At 39.4% G+C, this 26,593-nt stretch overlaps 1 protein-coding gene across 5 annotated transcripts in view; it reads left to right on the forward strand.

Annotated features, from left to right (window-relative positions):
• The window catches only part of RTTN (rotatin), a 161,933-nt gene that overhangs the window by 32,554 nt on the left and 102,786 nt on the right, over positions 1–26,593 (forward strand). For 3 of the 5 annotated variants that reach the window (XM_040478586.1, XM_040478587.1, XM_040478588.1), the window contains exons 12-21: positions 207–419; positions 1,626–1,738; positions 4,202–4,328; positions 13,065–13,190; positions 13,745–13,861; positions 14,668–14,807; positions 17,767–17,938; positions 19,802–19,901; positions 22,364–22,452; positions 23,048–23,165. In XM_040478586.1, coding sequence (XP_040334520.1) covers positions 207–419; positions 1,626–1,738; positions 4,202–4,328; positions 13,065–13,190; positions 13,745–13,861; positions 14,668–14,807; positions 17,767–17,938; positions 19,802–19,901; positions 22,364–22,452; positions 23,048–23,165 — 1,315 coding nt within the window. Of the gene's footprint in view, positions 1–206; positions 420–1,625; positions 1,739–4,201; positions 4,329–13,064; positions 13,191–13,744; positions 13,862–14,667; positions 14,808–14,975; positions 15,089–15,118; positions 15,214–17,766; positions 17,939–19,801; positions 19,902–22,363; positions 22,453–23,047; positions 23,166–26,593 lie in introns of those variants that run through there. The other 2 variants (XM_040478589.1, XM_040478590.1) reach the window with 2 other exon arrangements.

Here is a 26,593-nt window from a genome sequence, read left to right on the forward strand (position 1 = left end):
TTGAGTTGTTTTGAGCAGAGAAAAATTACATTGAACGAGACATAGAAGTGAATGGTGTGTTAAGGAATAGAATTTTCTTTGGAGAAGCATAGACTTTGTGATAGACAATGATATAAATAAAAAGTTGAGCTAGCTATATTAAAATCATAGTCTACCATATTTTTCTAAAACAATTTTTAACTTTTTTTTTTTTTTTATTCGTTAAGGCAAGCCACTTTTTACCAGAGCCTTTGTCAGCAGCATTATTTTTAGTTTCTTTGGACATGCCTATTTCTTTGGAATATCCAAATATTCACGAAGCTGTTGTGGCATATTTGGAACAGCTGAATTCTGAAAACTACAGTATTTATAAACGAACTGCGGAGGCTGTTTATTCAATCGAATGTACCTGTAACTTCCTGTCTGATGTTGGGAAGGAGGTAAAAAGTTCTGTTAATGTCTTTTAAATATTCTTTTGATAAAATATTTAGAAAACATAACCTATACTTTCAAACTGATGGACATATAACAATTGAATATTGGAGGTGAGATACTTTATTATTGAGCGTTCATTTTTCAGATCAAGGGAAGTATATGATTCGTGTAAAGGTAAAATAAAGACTTTAGAATAATGATTGGTGTGTATTGATGAGACCCATTGGTTTTTGAAAAGGCAGTAATTATTATCAATGTCTTAATATTGAATAGAGAGTTCCTTTTTGAAGTGACTTACTATGTGTGAACAGTGACAATTGACATAAACAACTATAAGGGCCATTTTAGTGCTTTCTGTAGACATATTTTTCCTTTAATATTTCATAGACTTATTACATACACAAAGAGCCTGATTTTTTATTAAATACAATAATGAGGTAGATTGTAAGGTAGAATGACTTTAGGTGCAGTGTTATAGCAAAGATTATGTATTGTTATTTATCCCTTTTAGAGATACTTTTAGGATATTTAGTGTGTTGTCAGTAAAGGGGTTTATGAGTCTTAAAATAGACACTGACTATAATAGTTGTTTACTGTTTGGAAGTACCAAAATGGGTCCCGAAGATCTAAAAAATTAGGAAATAAATTTTTATTCCTTTTGTTTCCTACAGTGGAAGCTAGCTCAACCTCTTAGTTCTAATTTTCCTTTATTTACCTGTTATTTTTTCCTTTTGTTTTGCCATATCTCACTGCTGCTGGCTTCTTGTTTCTTCCGTGATAGAAGTTCAGATTGTCAAATTATTTCCGTGATATTCTGCATGGTCAGTTAATCATGATGTGTTGGTTGTCCTTTATGTTTGTAGAAGTGGTCAGCATGTAGAAGGGGGAGTGGATCATAAAATACACAAGTCCTGCTTTGAGTCTACAGTTAGTAGGCTGATAGGGCTACAAACTGTCAAAGAATGTGGCCACTCGATTGTAACTTTAAGCCTACTTGGAAGTGAAAAATAGTCTCTTGTGGCATTTAGCTAGGAATTTTCCCCCCTAAGCTGACATTTTTAGTTTGCTTGTTAGGAAAGTGGACTTAAGCAAATGTGAACAGTCTCAGGGTCTTTGAATGATCTAATTTCTTGAAGTTGCTTAGTTAGCTGTTGAGAATTCTACTGTACATGAACTTGACATTTACTGTTCCCTTCTGCTGTTTTTTTTAGGGAGAGAAGAATCTCTTAGAATTAGTGGAGCTGGCAGACCAAGCCTTGCGAAGCTTTTCCTATCATCAGCATTTCCCCCTAATAAAGGAAATCATCTGCATGTGTTCAAAGATGTAATACTCACTTTCTTGATATGATTATGTTATTATAGGATATATTGTGTGTGTGTGCACTTAGGAACAATGAAAACAGAACTGGCCTTAATTTTTACTGTTTTTTAATTAAAATTGTTTTTATGTATGTTTGACCTCTGATCTGTATATGTATAGCTGCATTAGGGCAGTTAACTATTTTTTTTTTAAAATTTTTTTTTAACGTTTATTTATTTTTTTGGGGGACAGAGAGAGACAGAGCATGAACGGGGGAGGGGCAGAGAGAGAGGGAGACACAGAATCGGAAACAGGCTCCAGGCTCTGAGCCATCCGCCCAGAGCCTGATGCGGGGCTCGAACTCACGGACCGCGAGATCGTGACCTGGCTGAAGTCGGCCACTTAACTGACTGCGCCACCCAGGCGCCCCAGGGCAGTTAACTATTTTATAGGGTAAACTTTAAAAATACCATGCCTATAATCAAAATGAATTATCCCTGGATTTTTATACATTTGTTTTGGTGTTCATCCAAACCAAGTATTCAAGCATATTTGTTTATTTGTCTCTAAAGTTTTGATTAATAACTTAAAATGAGGGTTTTTAAATGTAAGTTTCATTGCTTCCTACTGTTTTCCTATATGGATTTTTAGAATGCGTCATGCACTGTTTAATTTATTTTGAAGACATTGGAGCAGATTCCTATTTAGAATTTAGGGTCTTCATTGCTTTTGGAAGGAGTAAATTCCATGATGATAAATATTGATTATCCATGATGATAAATATTGATTAAGTATGGGATTTATTTATTTATTTATTACCTCACATAGTCACTATGTGTGTGTGTGTGTGTGTGTGTGTGTGTGTGGTAAGAACATTTAAGATCTGTTTTCTTAACAAGTATAAAGGATACAATACAGTATTATTAACTCTAGTCCTCATAGAGTACATTAGGTCTCCAGAATGTATTCATTCTGAATAACTGAAACTTTGTACCTTTTGAACAACATCTCCCTATTTCTCCTATTCCCCAGTCCCTGGTCACCACTATTCTACTCTCTGCTTCTATGAGTTTGACTTCTTTAGATTACACACGTAAATGAGATTATGCCATGTATTTGCCTTTTCTGTACCTGGCTTAAGTTACTTAGCCTAATGGACTCCTGCTTCATCTGTGTTGTCACAAACGATAGGATTTCCTTTTTTTTTTTTTTAAGGTTGAATAATGTTCCATTGTATATATACACCACATTTTCTTTACTTGTGTATCCATTAATGGACACTTGAGTTGTTTCCATATATGGTTACCCTTGAACGATACAGGTTTGAACTGCGAGGGTAATGCGGATTTTTTTCTTTTTTCTTTTTTTTTAAATGTTTTATTTATTCTTGAGAGAGAGAGAGACAGAGACAGAGACAGAGACAGAGCATGAGTGAGGAAGGGGCAGAGAGAGAGGGAGACACAGAATCCAAAGCAGACTCCAGGCTCCGAGCTGTGAGCACAGAGCCTGACGTGGGGCTCGGACTCACAAGCTGTGAGATCATGACCTGAGCCGAAGTCGGATGCTTAACCAACTGAGCCACCCAGGCGCCCCAGATTTTTTTCAATAAATATGTGTATACTACTGTAAATGTCTTTTCCCTTATGATTGTTCAAACTTTTTTTCCTCTAGCTTACTTTATTATAATAGAGTACAATGTATAATGCATATAACGTACAAAATATGTATTATTGCCTGTTAAAATTATTGGGAAGGTTTCTGGTCAACAGTAAGCTATTAGTAGTTAAGTTTTTGGGGAGTCAGAAGTTATACATGGATTTTTAACTGCATAGGGGTTGGTGCCCCTAACCCTTGTGTTGTTCAGAGGTCGACTGTATTGGCTGTTATGAGTAATACCTAGGATGAACATGGGAGAACAGATATTTCTTTGCAATACTGATTTCATTTCCTTTGGAATCATAATGAAAAGTGGGATTGATGGATCATATAGTAGTTCTATTTTTAATTTTGAGGAAACACTGTACTGTTTTCCATAATGGCTGTATCAGTTTACATTCCAAATATGGGTTTTTAAAGACTTGTATGGGTACTTTAAAAAAAATATATTTTTTGATATTTATTTTTGAGAGAGAGAAAGACAGAACATGAGCAGAGGAGGAGCAGAGAGAGGGAGACACAATCTGAAGCAGACTCTGAGGTGTCAGCACAGGGCCTGATGTGGGGCTTGAACTCACGAACCGTGAGATCACAACCTGAGCTGAAGTCGGACGCTTAACCAATTGAGCCACCCAGGCACCCCTTGGGTACTTTTTAAGAGAATATTTTCTGCCTTGAAACAAGTGCTTGGATAGATATTAATATTGGGTTAGTTAAATAAGATCCCACTTGGAGGAACTGGAGTAGGAAGAAACCCTTTCCAATATTCTTTTCAATCTCTTTAGTAACTTGCTTACCTTAGATGTCTTGGATGTTTTACCTTTTTACCAGCTGGAAATCTGCACAGGCCAGTCCATTACTTCAAGGAGAAAGTCAGAAGGTGTTTCTTCGAATGTTATCTCACCCATTACTGCAAGTGAAAGTTGAAACTTACAACTGCTGTTTGGAAATTATTAAGGTGGGTTTTTTGGGTTTTGTTTTGTTTTTGGTGGGGAGAGCAAATAGTGGGCTTTCTTTCTTTCTTTCTTTCTTTCTTTCTTTCTTTCTTCCTTTCTTTTTCTTTTTTAAATAGCATTTTATTTTTCTTTTAAAGTAGGCTCCATGCCCAATGTGAGGCTTGAACTTATAACCCTGATATCAAGAGTCGCATGTTCTATCTGCTGAGCCAGCTGGGCGCCATTGGGTTCTCTTACTAAAAATCTAAAATTAGGGAGGTGCCTGGATGGCTCAGTTGGTTAAACATCTGGCTTCAGCTCAGATCATGGTCTCGCAATTTGTGAGTTTGAGCCCAGCGCCGGGCTCTGTGCTGACAGCTCAGAGCCTGGAGGCAGCTTCAGATTCTGTGTCTCCCTCTGTCTCTGCTCCTCCTCTGTTTGCACTCTGTGTCTCTCTGAAAATAAATAAACATTAAAAAAAAGCCAAAACTCTAAAATTAGGGACGCCTGGGTGGCTCAGCCGCTTAATCCTCCAACTCTTGATTTTGGCTCCAGTCACGAAATTACAGTTTTTGAGTTTGAACCCCACACCGTGCTCCACACTGACAGTGTGGAGCCTTCTTGGGATTCTCAATCTTTCTCCCTCTCTCTGCCCCTCCCCCACTCTCTTTTTCTCTCTCTTCTCTGTCAAAAATGAATTAAAAAACTAAACAACTCTGTAGAAAAAGTATTTGATAAAATACAGCATCCTTTCTTGATAAAAACCCTCAAGAAAGTAGGGATAGAAAGATTGTACCTCAAGATCATAAAGGCCATTTATGAAAGACCTACCACTAATATCATCCTCAATGGGGAAAAACCGAGAGCTTTCCCCTTAAGGTCGGGAACATGACAAAGATGTTCCCTCTCACCACTGTTATTCAAGTGGTGGTGAATAGGGCTGGAAGCCCTAGCCTCAGCAATCAGATAACAGAAAGAAATAAAAGACATCCATACTGGCAAGGAGAAAGTCAACCTTTAGCTCTGCAGACGACCTGATACTGTGTGGAAAACCCAAAGACTTCACTAAAAAACTGCTAGAACTGATACATGAATTCAGCAAAGTCGCAGGATATAAAATCAATGCATAGAAATTGGTTGCATTTCTATACACCGATAATGAAGCAGCACAAAGAGAAATCAAGGAACTGATCCCATTTACAATTGTACCAAAACCCATAAAATACCTAGGAATAAACCAAGCCAAAGAGGTGAAAAATCTATATATTGAAACTCTAGAAAGCTTATGAAAGAAATTGAAGAAGACACACACAAAAAAATGGAAAAATATTCCATGCTCCTGGATTGGAAGAACAAATATTGTTAAAATGTGGATACTACCCAAAGCAATCTACATATTCGGTGGAATCCCTATTAAAATAACACCAGCATTCTTCACAGAGCTAGAACAAACAATCCTAAAATTTGTCTGGAACCAGAAGAGACCCCAAATAGCCAAAGCATTCCTGAAAAAGAAAACCAAAGCTGTAGGCATCACAATTCCAGACTTCAAAGATGTAATCATCAAGACAGTATGATAATGGCACAAAAACAGATCAATGGAACAGAATAGAGAACCCAGAAATGGACCTACAAATGTATGACCAACTAATCTTTGACAAAGCAGGAAAGAATATCCAATGGAAAAAAGATGATCTCCTCAGCAAATGGTGTCGGGAAAACTGGACAGCAACATGCAGAATGAACTTGGACCACTTTCTGATACCATACACAAAAATAAAGTCAAAATGGATGAAAGACTTAAATGTAAGGAAACCAACAAAATCCTGGAGGAGAAAACAAGCTACTTTGACCCCTTTGACCTTGGCCGCAGCAACTTCTTAACATGTCTCTGGAGGCAAGGGAAATAAAAGCAAAAATGAAATATTGGGACCTTGTCAAGTTTAAAAGCACAGCGAAGGAAACAATCAGCAAAACTAGAAGGCAACCAATGGAGTGGAATTTGCAAATGATATATCAGATAAAGGGTTAGTATCCAGAATCTGTAAAGAACTTATTAAACTCAACACCCAAAAAACAATCCAGTGAAGAAATGGGCAAAAGCATATATAGACACTTTTCCAAAGAAGAAATCCAGATGGCTAATAGACATATGAAAAGATGCTCAACATCACTCATCATCAGGGAAATATGAATCAAAACCACCATTAGATACCATCCTACAGTCATCAGAATGGCTGAAATTAACCACTCAGGCAACAACAGATATTGGTGAGGATGCAGAGAAAAAGGATCTCTTTTCACTGCTGGTGGGAATGCAAACTGGTGCAGCCTCTCTGGAAAACAGTAGAGGTTCTTCAAAATATTAAAAATAGAACTACCCTACGACCCAGCAATTGCACTACTAGGTAGTTACACAAGGGATACAGGTGTGCTGTTTGAAAGGGCACATGCACCCCAATGTTTATAGCAGCACTGTTGACAATAGCCAAAGTATGGAAAGAGCCCAAATGTCCATCAATGGATGAATGGATAAAGAAGATGTGGTATATATGTACAATGGAGTATTGTCAATCAAAAAGAATTAAATCTTGCCATTTGCAACTATGTGGATGGAACTGGAGGGTATTATGCTAAGCAAAATTAGAGAAAGATAAGTATCATATGACTTCACTCATATGAGGAATTTAAGATACTAAACAGATGTACATAAGGAAAGGGAAGCAAAAATAATATGAAAACAGTGGGACAAAACATAAGAGATTCTTAAATATAGAAAAGAAACAGGGTTGCTGGAGAGGTTGTGGGAGGGAGGATGGGCTAAATGGGTAAGGGGCATTAAGGAATTTACTCCTGAACTCATTGTTGCACTATATGCTACCTAACTTGGATGTAAATTAAACAGTAAATAAATTAATTAAAAAGACATTTATGTTGTATTAATGATGGAAGTATTGTAAGAAAATGATTTCTATCATGTGTTCAAAAGTGATTTCTATGCTTAGGAAAAAATTTAGGTTATTTGGCTTAAATGTTTTAGTGTTAGCTATAGTACTATTTTTCTTTTGAAGAAAATACTTTCATTTTTAAGTTATAAAATATTTCAGCATAGAGTAGTACATAAAATATTAACTATTTCAATATTGCAAAGAACGTTGTACATAGATCAGCATGTTACTTTGTACTCTTGAAAATGTACTTTTATATTCATCATTCTTGTAAATACTAACTGGATAAAACAAATGTTTACATTTTGCCAGTTTTGCTTCTAACCCTCTTTTATTCAGAGAAATAAAAATATTAGTTATAACTGAAGCTTCTTTCCTTTTTCCTCTTATTTCATCCACCAAGACAACCACTCTTACATAATTGGTGTTTGTCCATATATATATTTGTACTATGTATGTATGTCTTTATAAATAATGTATGCAATTGTTTTTTCTGCTTAAAAAAGTATATAATTTCATAGTGTACGTATGTTTTTGCTGCCTTATGGCTTTCATTTAATGATAGGACTCAGATCTTACCAATTCATTCTTCTTAACTGCTCTTTAGATTGAAAACACTTTTTATTGATACATATTTAGGTTCAGTCTACTTTTTACTGAAATATCTTTTTCAGTATATTCATTGACAGTCTGTAACTGTTAGTACATGTGTTTGAAAATGCCTTGATTTTACCTTATTCCTGAATGATAGTTTAGGTGGATAGAGAACTGTATAGGTCTATTGCTGTTTTTCTGTAGCACTTTGCCAATAGTGCTTTGTTTGGCTTCTATCATTGTTGAGAAGTCTGCTATCAGTTAAATTATAATTTTCTTTTTTTGTTGTTTACTTGTTTTTAAGATCTTTTCCTTGTCTCCGGTGTTCTACAGTTTCATTACAGTGTGTCTTTGTGCACATTTTTTATTTATCTTTTTTATCACTCTTTAGCCAAAAGACTCATATCTACCTTCATTTCTGGATAATTCTTAATCACTGCTGTTTCCTTATCCTTACTGTTCTCTCCAAGTAGAACTCTCATTAGATCTAGGTAGACCTCATTTTACTCTTTGTGTCTTTTAAGTCCTCTTTCCCATTTTCTGTGTCTTGTTTTGATTTGGTTGGCTGGGATTCCTCAGTGCAGTCATTCAGGATGCTAATTCTTTCCTCACCCATGTCTAATTTGCTTTTTAAAATTTGTAGTAAAACATACATGACACAAAATTTACCATTTAATCATTTATAAGTGTACAGTTAATAGTCATCAAGTACATTCACATTGTTGTGCAACTGTCATCATTACCCATCTCCAAAACTTAACTTCCCGAATTGAAAGTCTGTACCCATTAAACAATAACTCCCCACTCTCCCTCCCCCCAGCTCCTGGTAGCCAACATTCTGCTTTCTGTCTGAATGAGACTGCACTAGGTACCTCATATAAGTGGAATCAATGTTTGCCTATTTGTGTCTGGTTTGTTTTGTTTTGTTTTTAACTTAGCATGATGTCTTCAAGGTTCATTTATGTTACAGCATATATCAGAATTGCATTCCTTTTTAAAGGCTATATAATACTCTTTTGCATGTAAATACCACATTTGTTGACGTGCCACCCTCTGTTCAAGGAGATTTGGGTTGTTTCCCTCTTTTGGCTATTGTGAACAGTGCTTCTTTGAACATGGGCATACAGATATCTGTTTGAGTCCCTGCTTTTATTTCTTTTGAGTGTATATCCAGAAGTAGAATTACTGGATCATATGGTAGTTCTGTTTTTAATTTTTTGAGGACCTGCCATGCTGTTTTCCATTGTGGCTACACCATTATACATCCCTACCAGTAGTGCATAACGCTTCCAGTTTCTCTGCATGGTCCCCAACAGTTGTTATTTTTCTGTTTTTTTCTTTTTTAAAATATATATTTTTTAAAGTTTATTTATTTTGAGAGAGAGAAAGCATGCATGTGCGTGTGGGCGAGGGGCAGAGAGAGAGGAAGAGGAAATCCCAGACAGGCTCCATGCTCAGTGTGTGAAGCCGGACACAGGGCTTGATCCTATGAACCGAGAGATCATAACACAAGCCAAAATCAAGAGTCCAAGGTTTGGATGCTTAACTGACTGAGCCACCCAAGCAAGTGCCTTTGTTTTTTCTTTCTTATAAATAACATCCATCTTTAACTCATCATTGTTGCTTTTAATTTATTCATCGTTTTAGATTTTGCTTATTCTATTTTTCATTACTATACTTTTTTTAAAATATTTTTTTAATGTTTATTTATTTTTGAGAGATACAGTACAAGCAGGTGAGGGGCAGAGAAGGAGGGGGACAGAGGACCCGAAGCAGCCATTACACTGATAGCACAGAGTCTATCAGTCTCATGGGGGCTTGAACTCAGGAACCGTGAGATCATGACCTGAGCTGAAGTTGGAGGCTCAACTAACTGAACCACCCAGGCACCCCTGTTTGCTTCTTTTTTTAACTCATTCTTTTCAGAATAGTCTTTCATTTTCTTCTTTTATTTCTTTGAAAATTTTAAACATACTAATTTTATAATCTTATTTACATCATCTATTACATCGAATGCTTTCATTTATTATGGCTATTGGATCTCTTTTATGTTGTTGTTTTCAGCCAACCGGTGATGTGATTTTTGATTGTAAGGTTATCTTTGGCAGGTAGTTTATACTTGGGGAATCTTTTATTCTGTAGACAGTGGTTTTATAATTACTTCTGCCTTGTTTCCATGGATTTGACAGAGTTGATAAGTACCATAGCCTGGAGGGGCTTGGTAGGAAGTTATATCTTCATTTAATATGTTGAAATACTCCTCAAAAGAACCAGTTGAGAGGGAAAGGTAGAGGGTGAAAAGTGGCTAATTAGGAGAAGCTAGTGCCTTTGAAAGTTGAAGGCATTGGGATCTAGAATATTGATAGCTAACTGAACTTAGGTGGGCTTAGGTGTAGCAGCAAGTTGAATTCTATATTCTCTTTGAGATTGAGAGTAAGTGGTATTTGCAATGTGTTTGAAATGACTGATATGAGTAGAAGTTTGATATAATCAAATGGAAGGATTTGGGGGTTGCAATGAGAGCCCAGTTGATTGTCTTAATAATCTTGTAAGTGAAACGAATCTTCTTTGCATAGTTCTCTTTGGCTAGCTGTTTGTGGTTTTGGAGAATGTGAACATCTGGATCCATGGAGCATTGTGGTTTTTCCTTGAGGATGGGAGGGAAGGCCTTTGGTGAAAGTAAGCTGAGTAGCTGAAGTGATAGCCCATAGAATCAGAGGAAGTAAAGGCCAGAGGGAAGGAAGTAGTTAGGATTATACACTGGAGGTCACGGGAAATAGTATGTTACAAAGTGTTAAGCAAGGTAGAAACCTGTATTTGTGATTTTAGAAGGAAAACAAGTGAAAGGTAAGTTGAAGTGCTCTGAGATATCGGGCAGGTAATGTTATTGAGATGAGGAGGTCAAGAAGCTGAGCTCCATATGCGTGGGATAGTTCTTACACTCAGAAATTTAGAATAGTGGAATTGGCTTTGATGTTCAGATATTTGAAATGGACTTTAAATAATTCCTTGAAATGCCTTGCCAACCATTATAAAGCTTTGAATTTTATTCTAAATACAGTGAGAAGCTATGAATGATTTTATGCAGGAAATTGATTTGATCTGATTACCTTTTTTAAAAAGATCACTCTTCCTGTTGTGTGGAGAATCAATTGTCAGGGATCAAGAGTGGAAGCCAAAAGGCCAATTCCACTGTAGTGGCCCCAGTGAGATACGATGATGTGGTGGAGATGCTGGGAAGAAAATGAATTCAGGATACATAATGGATGTAGAGCTGGTTGGTCTACTGGTAATGGGAGTAGGGTATAGAAAGCATCAAGGAGGAGTCCTGGGGTTTGGGATTTAGTAATTGGATTGATCATATTGTCCCCAGTGTTGGATTGTGGGTTGGATAGAATTCTTTTGAATGTGTTAAATTTGAGGTGCCTTTTTACATGTAAGTGGAGATGCTAAGTAGATGGTTGAATATGATAATAATAATGCCAGTTATATGATGGTGGCAATAATAGTGATAACAACTAATATTTATTCTGTATATCAGGTACTTTCATAAATGTATTCCCTACTTTAATCTTCATAACACTATAAGGTATGTATTCTCTCTTGAAAAAACAGAGATGCTATGAACTTGTCCAAGGTCTAGAAGTAGTAAAACTGGACTTTGAACCCGGACAGTCTGACTCCTAAACTCTATTCTTAAGCTTTGCACCAAACTGTCTCTGGAGTGTGGAGCCCAGACTAGCTGTAAAATTTTGAGTCATCAGCACAGAGATGGTGCTGAAAGCCACAAGGCCAAGTTGGGTCATCTGGTGAGAGACTGGGGAGAGGCCATGTAGGGTCTAACCAGATGGAAGGTGGGCACAGCAGGAGCCAGCAACAGAAATATAGAAGTGTCTGAGAGGAGAGGGGAGTATGGTATCCTGGGCGGAGTCAAATGACAACAGAGATGAACGCATTGGGTTCAGTGTCACGAAGTTGACAGGAGGCTTCTGTGGGGTGATGGGGCCTGAGGTCCTGCTGGTGTGGGTGGAGGACAACCTGGGAGTGAGCACGTAGAGGCCTAGGACTTGTGCTGTGTTGCGATGGAGAGCTGGAAGATGGACTGGTAGCAGCAGGGGCATATTAGATCCGGGGACCCTTAGAGCATGTGACAGAGTCACAGGACTAACCCTGGAAGAAGAGGAAGTAAAGGTGCTGGAGAAGAAGACACAGGTGCAGGAACTGTGCAGGAACACAGGTACAGGAACAGGTGTTAGGAGGACAGCTAGGATGCAGGTTACGGGCAGGATTGGTCTTGGATGGGATTCTAGTGCTTTTTTGTTTGGCATAAAGACCAGTGTAGGTAAGTTGATGTGTATTTAGTGATGAGAGGTGTTTCATTAAGGATCGCGTCTTATTCCCATTAAGAAACTGAAGGTCAGAGAGTTTAAGTGTTTTGAGGAAGTAAGTGACAGAGCTTTTCTTAAACCATAAGCCAAGGCTATGCTCTTTCAAAAGCTCAGAATATACAGTTGCTGTCTGGCATGAAGTTAAAATCTAAAGAGAAAAAATATGTATAAATACGTGTGTGTATATGTACGTATGTGTAACTTTTTGACCTCTGAATTATTGGTAGTGGTTAGGAAGTAGAATTTTGCAGAGCAAAGAAAATTTCATTTCTGAGAGTCACTGTGGATTTTATGTTTACCTTTTTCTATTGTATTTAAATTCTGTTAATATTTCAGGGAGCTTTTTCCCCCTCTGCCATTTTAGGCAGTCCCTAAGAAAGTAGTGTTCTCTAGCTCCAATTGAGAAAAGAATTTGTGATAATGAGTTTGAGAGACAGTACGCAGTCAGTACTTGTATTCAGTGATGTATTCTCAATATATTGATGATAAATATCCTGCATATATGTTGTCCTCCCTTTCCCCCAAAACTTCAAGTCTGTTTTCATTTGAATTTTGTTTTTCTTCCTCAAACCTCAGTAAGCAAAATATAAACACCCTGGGATAAGTTTGTTATGTTATTTTTTTATGTTTATCATTATGAAAACTTCTTGTTGGCAGAGAGTAACATAACACGCGTATCATGTAGACTCAAAAGCTCAGGCAAGAGAACTTTATTTCATCCTCTATTAGGTAAAAGAAAAGTTTCAATGAAGTGAAAATGTGTCAACAGAAGAAAGAGGAGTCCTTTGGAGAATTAGTCTCACTGAATTTTTTTAAAACTATTTTACAGGAATGTTTAGGTGTCCATAATGTCAGTAAACCTGTGTCTTCACTTTGTAATGGAATTCATTTTCTACTTCACCCGAAAGTTCTGTATGAAATCTCTGCATTTGGCATTCAGGAACCCAAAAATGAGGTATGGCCATGTTAAGAGTAAATGAAAAAGACAAATATAATTATACTCGGTTAAATGAAGATAATATTGTAATATAAGTAGATAGTGTGATGAGAAGCTGAGAAGAAACTTGCTTTTGATGTATGGGTTTAGTTGCGGTGTTATTTACATAAAAAGAAATGTTAAGGAAAATGTGAGAATCAAAATATAGGACATACTTGTTCTCAAAGAATTCAGATGAAGCTGTTTATGTTTTTCATGTAGGCTACGACTGTACAGTAGTTATGGCAAGCAGGTTGTATTATGAGGGAACATTGTATTGAATGGAAAAATATACCTTAAATGTAAAACAAAAACAACAAAAAACACAAAACCACAAGGAAATCCTTATCGTTAGGGAGGAAGACGGGTTGAGACCAGAATGTAAGGTGAAGCTGCGGAATGTGAACATTTGAAGGAAGGGAGGTTAATTGGAGCACCTTCCCAGATTTTGCACAGAGTTACGGGCACATACGGTGACTTAGCGGGAGACCTCACTTCGTCGGGTTCTTTGATCGTGTCGTCTCGTCGGGCAGGTGAACGCCGCTGCCAAGGCCATTCTGATGTATCTGCTGCAGGGACGACTGATGATGACAGCGGTGACCTGGAGCAAGTTTATTGAGTCTCTGTGTCCTGTCATTCCCGTGCTGCAGGTACTCGGAGCGATTCCCCACTTCCCGTCCCGTTTGTCTGGCGTCGAGTGTGACTGACGGAAGCACGTGCACACAGCAGAGCTGTCACGTGGCGAGGAAGATGGGGGGTGGGGCGAGCAGGGCGCGGTGGTAGCTCCTTTGCGCGCGTGCACTTCACGTACCCGGCCGGGGCGGGGGGGGCGAGAAGCGAGGAGCAGGCGTGTGGCACCGACCGAAGCCCGGAACGCGGCCTTCCTTGGAGGCTTTCGGGCAAGGCTCGCGGGGCTTTTGAAGCACATGGTATGTAACGAAACTTGCCTGGTGAATTCCATCCCTGTACATACGGGACTTCGATTAACAGGTTCTGGGGAACAGGCTTTTCCAGCACTCGCGCTGGGTGATGGAGGGGGAGGAGCGAGGGGATTGGGGTCCCCCCACCCCGGAGTTCCCCTCCCCCCCCCCCACGCCACCCCGCTGTCTGTGGGTGGGAAAGTGGATGGGCAGCGCCGTTCTGGGAACGGGCCTTGCGGAGAGGGGGCCCTTCGTGTCTGCCTCCTCCGCGGGAGGTGCCACAGTCAGGGCCTTGGAAAATAGAAGAATTGGCGGGCGTCGGGGGAGCTGGCATATTTTCCTGAAGTTCCGCAGCGTTATTTTTAAGCGCAGCTTTATGTAAGCCTCTCACCTCATTCTGCCAAGTGACCCTTCGGCCGAACTGAAAGAAGTCCGGGGGCTGCTCGACGGGCCTACGCAGTTCTTCTTTCCAAGTTAAAAAGTCGAGCGGCATGTGTCCAGCAAACGGTCACTTCCCTTTCTCCAAAATCCGTTAGGGCTACGCGGACACCGAAGAGCCTCTGGGAAAATGCGTCCTCCTCCTGAGCAGAGCGAGCCCCGAGGCGGACGAGGGGGCTCTTCCCGGCACTGCGCACCTGAGGGCCCTGCTGCGGCTCCTGCTCGTGAAGAAGCCGCCGTGAGTACAGCCGTGCGCTCCCGGACTGCGCCTGCGCCGAGAGCGGGGACGGCGGGGACGGCGGGGACGGCGGGGACGGCGGGGACGGCGGGGACGGCGGGGACGGCGGGGGGGGGGGGGGGCCCGCGGTGTTGCGCCCTTCTGACGCAGGGTAGAACCAACGAAGGTAAAGGGAAGGGAAGCTGCGTTCCCCGAGCGTCCGCAGAGGCAGGCAGCCTCACTGTGGGACCGGTCCGGGTTCCGGCGCCGCCAAGTGCCGTTGCTGGCGCTGTGGGCCGACGGTGAGCCGCGGGGACGCGCGCGTGGTGTGTCCTCAGGAACCGGCACCCTCCTTTGCTCCGCGGTCGGGTGTTGTGAACAGCAGGCCTTGGTCAAAGGGTAGCGGGCCGGTTGACCGAACACCAGAGTAAGCAGGCGTTTGTCCTCGTCTTTGGGAAGCTGGAAAAGTGTTCTTTTCTCCACCAGTAGTGTTAAGTGCCGTTGAAACCAAACGAGAAGAAGAAAAATGCACTGTCGTCTCGCCCTCTCTGTCAGTGCCCCGTGGATCTTTCTGTTGCTGTTTAGGTAACAGGGGTTGGGTTTTCCCTCACTGAGAAGAGGTCAAGGCTTACGGAGTCGGTTGAAAGGCTGGGAGGGCCAGATGTCCTTTGGACGGTGGATGATTTTGCTTCACTCAAACCTCACGTCCCGATAATACAGGAGCTTATTTGTGAGCAGATAATCACACTGAAAACGCCGGAAGTAGGTGGCTATCATCTAACACGCTCAGACAACGCAGGGAGGGAAATCAAGAGAAGAGACAGTAGCACCTTACAGCCTAGACATAAAGTTCGGTAGAGTTAAGTGATGCAGGCAGAGGGCGAGTTGAGCTGTGCTCCTCAGGACCGGCCTCCACAGGGCTGGGGTGCCTTATTAAGGTGCTACTGTAGTACGCCACACCCCCAGATTTGGTGGTTTCACACGACAGAAGTTTGTTTCCCGTGCACCTTCGGAGGCCCGTAGTCCCCGGGTAAACAAAGACTGACTTAATCAGGCAGGACATTCCGAGCACTTAGAAATCCCCTCCCCGGAGCCCACCGCCAGCCCAGACCGCTCTCCCAGTAAGGTAATTCTCTGTCACTCGGAACTCAAAACAGTTTGAATTACATTCTTGTTCTCATCTGGTCAATTCTACCCTGTCCCACCAGCCCCTAAACTCCACGTAGGCCGGAACCCTGTCCACCAGCTGGTCTTTATGTCCTTGGAACTTCATAGAGTACTTTGGACATAAATCCGCTCAAAACCTATTTGTTGAAGGAAATAAATGGAATAACTGGACTCTGGCGCCACATGCTAAACCTAAAAAGACGCTAAATTTACGTACTAGAGGAGATGCATACATATATGCTTTCCACATTCCACTCCAGCCTTCTCACTGGGAGTTGTGCCTGTCCCTAAACTGACAGCCCCAGAGTTTAATACAGATGTCATTGGCCTGGGGCGAAGGCAGCAAAGGAAGAGCTTCGTGTAGGTATCTAGCTGTTCTAACAGCACATGGTATAGGGAGAAGGTTTGCCTGACTTCCCACGCCATCTTGGAGTAAATATTAGTACTCTGAAGATGGTATCTATTAATAATCTTACTGTAAGTTTCTGTTTTCTGTTAAATTTGGCAAGTACTTATTGATGTCAACTGTGTGCCTAAGAACTGTGGCAGGTCGTGGGAACGTGACCGCGCACAGCGTGAGCACGGCACTGCCCGTACAGAATTGGATGTGCAATTGGGGGGAGAGCATTTACCAGTTACACTTTATTATTAGTTGTAATGATGCAAGATGAATGTTTACGATATAGGAACTTCAGGGTGACGGGACCACACACAGCAAGGTGACCCAGCCTTGGCCGCAGTAGGGAGGTCTCCCCGAATACCCAGGTCTTAACTCTTGTTTTATAAGCTATACTTAAAACCTGGAACTTGGAACTTGGATTACTCGCTTACAACTTGCCCAGTTTTTATATAGTTCAGGAACCTGTCAGAGTAGTGATAGATACCCGGTTGTCTCACTGTCTCTCAACTCAGTGTCCTTTGTCTACTTGATGGTGTTTTGTTTTTCCATTTTGTTGTCTAATGGCATGAGATATCTAGTCTTTTCTTGAAATCTCCCACCTAGCCACTGAAATGACCTTAATTCTAATCCATTCCAGATAAAACAGAATTTTGATGGGAATCACAAATATTTACATTTTCTTATTTTTTTTTTTTTGTTTATTTATTTTGACAGAGAGGGAAGGGGCAGAGAGAGGGAGAGGGGGTGAGAGAGAATCTCAAGTGGGCTCCACGCTCCTAGCACAGAGCTTCACATGGGGCTCAGTCTCACAACCCGAACCATGAGATCGTGACCTGAGCTGAGGTCAAGAATTGATCGCTTAACCGACTGAGCCACCCAGGCACCCCTGTGTTTCCTTATTTGAGAAGAATCTGTTTAACCCGTAATATAAGAACTTTTTCATATATTAAGACATCACATTTTAGTTATTAATGTGATTACTTTCCTGGAGGTTTGACCTAATGTTTGTACTCTGTTCATGAGTCTGTGATAATTTTTGATTTTGAGCTAGATCACTAGACTTGGAATCAGGAGTTAGGGTTGTAATTTGCAGGTTAATGTACTGCAGTTGACTATGGTGTTGATAATGGACTGTGAAGTTGACAGTCTCAGTGAGTCTGTCTCTTCATTTGTAACTATAACTTTATTGATTCCTTACTTCTGATGTTTATTTATAAATATAAAATTGAAAAAATAATTGTGGTTGTACACCAAAAGTTTTAATAGAAAAGTAAAGTACCATTGTTAGTAATGTCAGTATAAGCATGGCTAATTATTGTGTTGATATACAATAATGCTTTGTGATTGTAGGCTTTTAAAATGTATAGGCATTGTATATTACAAAACGTTGATTGGAACACTTTGTTTCTTTAGGGTCCGTTCACTAGCATTAAAGCTTTTAGCGTGCCATCTTACAAGGGAAGACGGGGCTCATGTAAAGCGCCCTTCAATAGATGCCAGGCTTCTCTCCAGAGTTACTAATTTATTTATCGTGAAGAAACCTATTGAACTCAAATTGGATGACAGAAAAGAACTGATTATTAAGGTGAACATAACTTTTGAGTTTCTTATTTTGTGCTTACTTGCTATATTTGTATATCACATATTTTATGTTACATTCTTCAGTTGGTTTATGCATCTGAGAACAGGTGCTAGCTACCTTCAAGTGTGGTTTTTCATGGTAGTTTGAAGTTGTCTTCTGCTTTATCTGGCTTCTGGCTACATTTCTTTATTGAGTAAATATTTTTTGGATTTCTTCAGTGCCTACTACATGCCTGGCTTTATATCCTTTTCACTTAATATATATGCTGGAAATACAAATTAATTAGAATAATAATTTAAATATAATATAAGGTTAACGCAGTGGAAAGAAATTCTGTGGTGACTCTTAAAAACAAATGCTACTGACGTAAAAAACTATCGGAAATTCTTCTTGTTCTTATGTTCAAAATAGCCTCTAAGCCAAAAGGAGACCATTCCCATGACAAAAGTTATCAGCCTCTTCATTGCAAGAGGAAAAAAGTAATACGGGTGGCAAAGGGACTTCTTAAATGCCATGGTAGTTCTGGGATTTTGTTGTTGACCTCTTTTCTAAATCTCTGGCTCTTTCTGTACCTCCAGAGGTGTAGCGCCCAACTCCCCATCATTAGCCAAGACTGTACCCACGCCGTCCGGGACCAGTGCAGGAGTAGATGAAGGAAGCTGTTCGTTATCATCATCGATTCATTCCTGTGCTTGATAGCTTCTCTCGTGGCTTCAAGTATACAGTCTATCAGTTTTTATTTAAGTTTAGGCTAGCCCCCCAGAGCCTGTGGTAGTATTGTACGGCCCCAGGTGATACAGTGGAGTTTTGTTTTGTTTTTTTTTTCAACGTTTTTATTTATTTTTGGGACAGAGAGAGACAGAGCATGAACGGGGGAGGGGCACAGAGAGAGGGAGACACAGAGTCGGAAACAGGCTCCAGGCTCTGAGCCATCAGCCCAGAGCCCGACGCGGGGCTCGAACTCACGAACCACGAGATCGTGACCTGGCTGAAGTCGGACGCTTAACCGACTGCGCCACCCAGGCGCCCCTTCAGTGGAGTTTTTAAATGGGGAAGCACATACAGTGTTCTTCTAACCTAAGCATCTGGGGCCAGGTGACAGCCCTCGCAGGAGGATCGTCGCCTCGACCTGCCTTGACCCCGCACCAGGTCCTGCCGGGGACTCCCTGAGCACTAACCACTGGTAGTTGCTCCTGTGCCGTGTGTGTGATACGGAGGGTGGTGGGGAGTAGGGGTTCTAGCACTGTCTTTGTGAGTCCCTGGTAGGGCGAGGAGATAGCAGGGGGTGGTGAATGGAGTGTCGTCTTTGTCCCTTCCCCTCCCACTCACTGTTGGGTTTGCCACCTCAGACCCTGTCCTGGTACAGAGTGACTAGTGTTGGGAGTGGCTGTGTTGGGATGTTGGGCAGCAAGCCCTAGAGGGCCATGTGCTTAGGGTGTGTAAGAGGCAGGAAAGGTAGGGGGCCAAGGTCTTCTAGCCGGTGGCTTTTGGGAGCCACACAGAAGTCCCCAGTCACATGTCTGGGATCACTCTTCTCAGGTTGCTAGCTATGGAAATGTCACGTAGCTTGCATGTTTTCTGTGAAGTTCTTAAGGTGGCTAATGGGTTGTGAATGACTTCCTGGCAAAAACCTACCTTAGGAAGAGAGGCTTAGTTGACATGACGGCTCTTTGTTTTAGAACTTAAGTTTTCCCTGACATAGCGCTTCATTGCTGCAAATTTACATCATGTGAATATATCACTTAAGTAAAGTTGATTTTGAAGCTTTTGTTCTTATGGTATAAATTATAAAATTTTATTGGACAATTTGAAGTAGATGAAAACAAATTCTTTCTTTTTTTTTTTTTTCTTCTTTTTGGTTTTCAGTTGGAGACTGTTGAAAAGGTATATGAAATCTTTACCTCAGATGATATCGATCTTGTCTTGAGAAAGTCAGCCGCAGAACAGTTAGCTGTGATTATGCAAGGTAATGTCTTTTAAGGAAAATGATTGCTGTACTGCTGATAGTTGACTTGAAATAGCTAACTAAGTGCAGTGGTATCAGGGGTTGCAAACTGCAGTTTTGGGGGCCAGATGCAGGCTACGGCCTTTTTTTTTTTTTTTCTCATAGCCCTTAAGAATGGTTTTTACTTTTTTTTGTTTTCACTGATTTAATTTTTTTTGAGAGAGTGAGAGCGTGTGTGCATGAGCAGGGAGGGACAGAGAGGGAGACAGAGGATCCCAAGCAGGCTCTGTGCTGTTAGCACAGAGCCCATTGTGGGGCTTGAACCTGTAAACCGTGAGGTCATGACCTAAGCCAAAATGAAGAGTTGGATGCTCAATTGACTGAGCTACCCAGGCACCCTGGTTTTTACATTTTTAAATAGTTATTAGAAAAAAGAAACAAAAAGAATATGTGACAAAGACAATATGTGACCAGCAACATCTACCATATTTTCTAGTTCTTTCAGAGACAGTTTGCTGATCCCTGGTCTACAGTACCATTATTTAACCTGTAGAATGTCATATGATAGAATTGTCTTCCTTCTAAGATATTGATATAATTCTAATAGTGAATCAAATGTTCCTTTCTCAATTTACCTAGTACACGATGTTTTCAGTTTGTTATGTCTTGGGTAGAGAAATCAATCAAACAGTACTTTGTGGGTGGATAAAATAAAAATAGTGCACTGTAGCTATGTGTTTTCTTTAAAGGTTTATTTTAAAAACAGCTAGTAAAATATACTGTTAACTTTATTTGTAGTGTTATTCCATAGGCTTCCATTCTTCCGGTTTTTTATTTTTTCCTGTATGTGATGTATATAATTATCTTTAATATTTGAGACAAATGATAATTTTTGAGACAGATGATAAGTTTGGACTTACATAAAAAGATTGTTTCTGACTCGCAACGTGGGATGTGCTTAATTAATGTTCCTGCCATGACATTAGTGGAAACTGGGATGAGAGAGTAAGTTGAAAAAGCATATCCAGCAGATTTGTGGCTTTAATAACAATGATATAGACTACAGAAAATAAGGCTGTAGAAAATGTGGACAGCCTTAACTAAGAAGATCAAAAATCTCTTGTAGAGAGTGTTCTTTCAGTATTGTTAACATTCCAAAAATAAAACTTACAATTTTGGTGTACACTGTATTGGTGAGTAGTGGGAACTTTTTTTTTTCAAGTGGCAGCTAAAGGTAGTTATAGTCACAGCTACTAGTTCAGTATCAATATGGGTACAGTATTTATGTTTTTCTCATTGCATATATGTATATTCTCAATGAGAGTATAGGAGAACATGATTTGTCTTGAGATGTTAAATACTTATAAGTAATGTATAAGCAAGTAGAGCTTTTGTTGCTAGTGATAATTCTTTGTGTGTGTGTGTGTGTGTGTGTGTGTGTGTGTGTGTTTGCACAGGTGTTACTCTGTTTAGGCTGCTCTAATAGAATACCACAGACTGGGTAGCTTATGAACAACAGAAATTTATTTCTGACAGCTCTGGGGGCTGAAAGTGCAAGATCAAGGTGCCAGCAGATTCACTGTCTGGTGAGAGCCACCTTCTTGGTCCATAGGTCTTTTCCCTCTGTCCTCATAGGGAGCAGAGGCAAGGAAGCTCCCTGAGGCCTCTTTGACAAGGGCACTCATGCCATTCTTCAGTGCTCCACCATTCATGACCTAATTGCCTCCCAAAGGCCCCAATTTCTAATATCTCACTGGAGATTAGGTTTCAACGTAAGAATTTGGGGGGAACATAAACAGTACATAGCAGTGAACGTGCACGCGCACGCACACACACACACACGCAGTACGTATGTTATTAAAAAAGAGTTAATGTTTTTCAGAAATACAGTATGTATTTGCTATTGGCAGTTTGAGATTAGAAGTCTGAGTTTGTATTTATTTACTTTTATTTTTTTAAGTCATCTCAGCACCCAGTGTGGGGCTCAAACTCAGGACTCCCAAGATCAAGAGTTGCCTGACTGAGTCCACCAGGCGCCCCTGAAATCTGAGTGTTTATTAATAGAAAATGACCATGTTGCAAGCTATTAACATCACTTGTGGATAATTCTAAAAATTTTGAGGTGATGGATTTGGAAAACAGAAGAATTGTCAATGAAACAATATGAAGAAAATAATTTGTCATGTACAAATAAAAGGATTCATTTATATACTGAAAATTCTAGTAGTTTTTAGGGTCTGAACTTATTTTTGTAATAGTTTTTGATTTCTACATTGTAGAAGTAAGTAGGATGTACTTGTTCCTTAAAAGTTTTCAAATAGTTCAGGTGTATATAGAGTAGAAGTTTAAAGTTTCATTCTCTAAAATTCAACACCATGTGTAACTATTTTTAACAGTTTGAGTTTTGGATCTCTGTTCTGTATTTTTAAAACTTGAGAAAATAATTTTTAACTCTTAGTAACTTCTTTTTTTGGGGTTTACAGATATTAAAATGCATGCTGTGGTGAAAAAGTTATGCTTAATTGACAAGATAATTGAATATTTAAATGAATGTGTATGTCAGGATGGTGAGGTAAGACTGATATGTATGTATACATATTTTTACAGATTGGTATTTTTATTAATCAGATCTGAAGCTAAATTCATCTGTATTTGGATAAGTACTTGAAAATTAAATCCTGATTAATACCAAGTACCTTGTTTAGGTTTTTATTTCTAAGAGTGGGATCTCTATAAAGGAAAACTAATCTTAAACTTTTTTAAAGATATGTAAGCAGAAGTATATACAAAGCTTATTTTCAGTGGAAAATAATTATTAAAATTTTTTTTTATAGTTTATTATTTTGAGAGAGCGAGCATGAGTGGGGGAAGGGCACAGAGAGAGGTGGAGAGAGAGAGGATCCCAAGCAGGCTCCGTTTTGTCAGCATGGAGCCCGATGTGAGGCTCAAACTGACGAACGAGGAGATCATGACCTGAGCTGAAGTCAGAGACTTAAGTGACTGAACCACGCAGGCACCCCGGAAAATAATTCTTAATATTTATTTGCATTTATGTTTGACACAATTTTGATGAAAAAGCATAAAATTTAGAGCAAGATTATAGTTTATTTTACCTCACCTTAGAATTGTTGATAATAAAATAACTGTGTTTTTTCCCTCCTGGCCAGGTTGTAGAGTGCTTGATCCAGCCGTGCCTCACACTTTTGAGGAAGGTTCTTTGTGCTGACCCGGTCATGCGTGTGGCCCTCTCACAACAGTCTTCTCTCTTAACCCTGTTATTCAGAGGTGAGTAAAATAAGTTCTGCTAATAATGAGATCAGTCTTAAGCTTTAAGTGTTATTCTTTGAATGTAGGTAACATTTAGTTTCCATCTTGCTAACAGAATAACAACGTTTTTTAGTGAATAAGCTGCTAAAAATACTCCTCACAATGGAAAATGTTTCTTTTGTGGAAATTTCCTTGTACTCTTGTCACTGATTAGGTCTCAGAACTGAGAAAGCCTGAAGCCTCTGATTGTTCTTTGCACATTGATGTGGCTTTCATTTGGTGCTCACTTACTTGTTATCTATAGAGAGAGCTCTAGCTGCCGTCATTCCTGCCTTGTTCCAGTTCCTGTTCCCACAGTGGTAGTTTGCTTGTGCCTTTCCATCCTGACCTCCAGCGTGGCATCTGATGATGTCAATAAACTGACATTAAGAGTATACACCCAGGCCATGTGGAGTGGCAACCAGACCATCCTGAATGACTCTGAGCATGAATTTATTATATTTTATAAAGTATGATTTTTTTAAACCCATTTTAATGTGTTTAGGTTGAAAAATTCCATGTAGTTTTGTTCTCTTTTTCTTCCTCCTGACCATTCTCAATAGAACGCTTAGTAACATTTTGTGCTATTTTCTTTCTTAGAAGTTCAGGCTACTGCTTTTAAATAATTCTAAAAGAGGCATCTTGATCAAATGTCTCAATATGCTTAACCTTGTTAATTATTGTAATATTTATGTTCAAAGTATTATTTGAATATAGATAAGATTGTAGTCATTTTATTTTAGCATTTTCTTTTCTTCTAATGGCTTCTGCTTTCCAATTGAAGGGGACACAGTTTATTTAATAATAGCATTGATCAAGGTCCAAACCAGGTGAAATTCTAAGTAGACTCAGAGTGTCTAGGCTCATACAGTCTTGAATAGTGTATACAATTTCACAAGTTTTACATGGATTGCTCTGAGGAAGAGTAGTAATTGTGGATCTTGAGTTTTCTTTAATCGTGTTATCTTCCTATTAACCTTATTCAGTAAAATTTAGGCCCTAGTTTACCTTTTCTTTTTTTTTCTTTTCAAACTTAATTCTTATTTTTATTTACTTTTTCATTTATAATTGTGATTTAAATTATTCAAGCATTCATGCACACTTACTGGATTCAAATACACTCTTCAAGGCAACATCATCTGTACCCTTTTAGTATTAACAATTATTCTATTTCATTGATGTTTGTGAGAACTACTTCAGTGAGTCTCAAAATGAATTACAATATCTTATAAATGGGTTTAGTTTCAGGGCAGAATTAGTTTTTTAACCAAGTACTCAACCAGGAAAATTCATTCCTCAGCAAACGTTTATCGAGTATATACTATGCGCGAGATACAATACTAGGCCTTGGGGATATGTTGATGAGTTTGGTAATTGGCCCTCTTGGAGCCTGTGGTGTAGTTGGAGACTTTGACAAATGCACAATACAGTGTAATACCACCTGTCATAGTAGAATTCCTGGTGCCAGAGGGAAGTGTTCCTGAGTTGATTGAGTGGTGGGAAAACATTGGAGAATGCTTCCAGGAAACGTGGATCTAGGTTGGAATTTCAGAAATGAATAGGAGTCCAATTAGAGAGGGCTGCTTTCCAGATAAAGGGAGCCATGGTTAGGTATGAGAGAGAATGGTGTATTTGAAATGGTGGTTGGTCAGGAATGACTGGATTTTGGAGGCACGAAGGGAAAATGAGATGAGGCACAGAGGGCAGTTCATGCAGGGCCTGGTAGGTCACAGTAGACAGCACTGAGAAGCCATTTAAGATTATTAAATGGAGAAGTATGTGTTTTAGAAAGATTATTCTCTCTATAGAATAGATTAGATAGAATAGATATAGATAGAATAGATTCTATCTATAGAATAGATTATTCTATCTATAGAATATTCTATCTATAGAATAGATGGAAAGGGAATCATAAATAATCTTTCAGACACATTGCTTTTAATTATAAACTTTATGTCTTGACAGAATCCTGTCTTGAATTTCAGAGTTAGAAGTTAATTTAGAACTCCTTTATTACACCATCTTACAGTGAGGAAATTGAGATCTAGAGTGATTTATCGACTTGGCCACGGTCATAACTAGATAATGGTGGAGGCAAGAGAAGAACCGACACTTCCTTACGTTTGCTGATTTGTTTTTGTTTTAAATATACGCAGCTTATACATCCTTATTGTAAAAGTTCAAATAGTATGGAACAGTACAAACTAAAATGCTAGAAGTTTCTAAAATTTTCTTTCAGTTTCCCCAAAGAAGAATATGCTAGGTATTGTTTGGCATATACCATTTGAAATGATCTTTTCTATACACCCATGTTGTATTTTTTTTTTTAATTTTTTTTTTTTAACGTTTATTTACTTTTGAGACAGAGAGAGAGAGCATGAACGGGGGAGGGTCAGAGAGAGGGAGACACAGAATCTGAAACAGGCTCCAAGCTCTGAGCTGTCAGCACAGAGCCTGACGCGGGGCTCGAACTCACAGACCACAAGATCATGACCTGAGCCGAAGTCGGCCGCTTAACCGACTGAGCCACCCAGGCGCCCCCATGTTGTATTTTTATGATATACTTAAGTATTGTGTTGCTTTTTTTCGAGTGAAAGTGTATCTTGAATATCTTTCCATGTTATTACATGTGAGACTGCCTTCTTAAAAACAAAACCAAAAAACTACACAGTGTTTCACAGTTTCAGTTTGCCCTATTAATATTAATATTTCTCCTGAATTTTTAACTATAACAGTAATCATATTTTATGATCATCTTCTGCATACTCTGTAATTGGAACTGCTGGGTCAAAGAGATTTTACAGGATATGGTTCAGTTCCCCTCCAGATCATTCCCACCGGTGGTGTTTAAAAGTGCCTGTTTTCCTCACAACTGTGCTTAACATTGAATATGTCTCATTTAAAAAATTTCTTTAATCTTATTGGCAAAAGTAATATCTCACTATTATTTTTTTGCTATTCTTTTTTTTAACTTTTAGGGCAGGTGATTATCTTTTTGTGTATTTATTATATATCAAATTTCTTATTCTGTAAATTCCCTATTTTTCTGTTGTATTTAATTTCCTTTTAGTGACTGGTAGAGTTTCCCTTCTATAACAAATAGAAACTGGGCACCTGGGTGGCTCAGTTGGTCAAGTGTCCGACTTCGGCTCAGGTCACGATCTCACAGTTCGTGAGTTCGAGCCCCACATTGGGCTCTGTGCTGACAGCCTGGAGCCTGGAGCCTGCTTGGGATTCTGTGTCTCCCTCTCTCTCTGCCCCTCCCCCACTCACATTCTCTCTCTCTCTCTCTCTCTCTCTCTCTCTCTCTCTCGAAAATAAACATTAAAAATTTAAACGAACAAAAAACAAATAGAAACCTTGTGCCTGATTTTATGTTAAGATTTTCTTCTAAGCTTTCTATCCTT

Source organism: Herpailurus yagouaroundi, unplaced genomic scaffold, assembly GCF_014898765.1.
Source record: "Herpailurus yagouaroundi ecotype Mexico unplaced genomic scaffold, PumYag 142, whole genome shotgun sequence".
Lineage (NCBI taxonomy): Eukaryota > Metazoa > Chordata > Mammalia > Carnivora > Felidae > Herpailurus > Herpailurus yagouaroundi.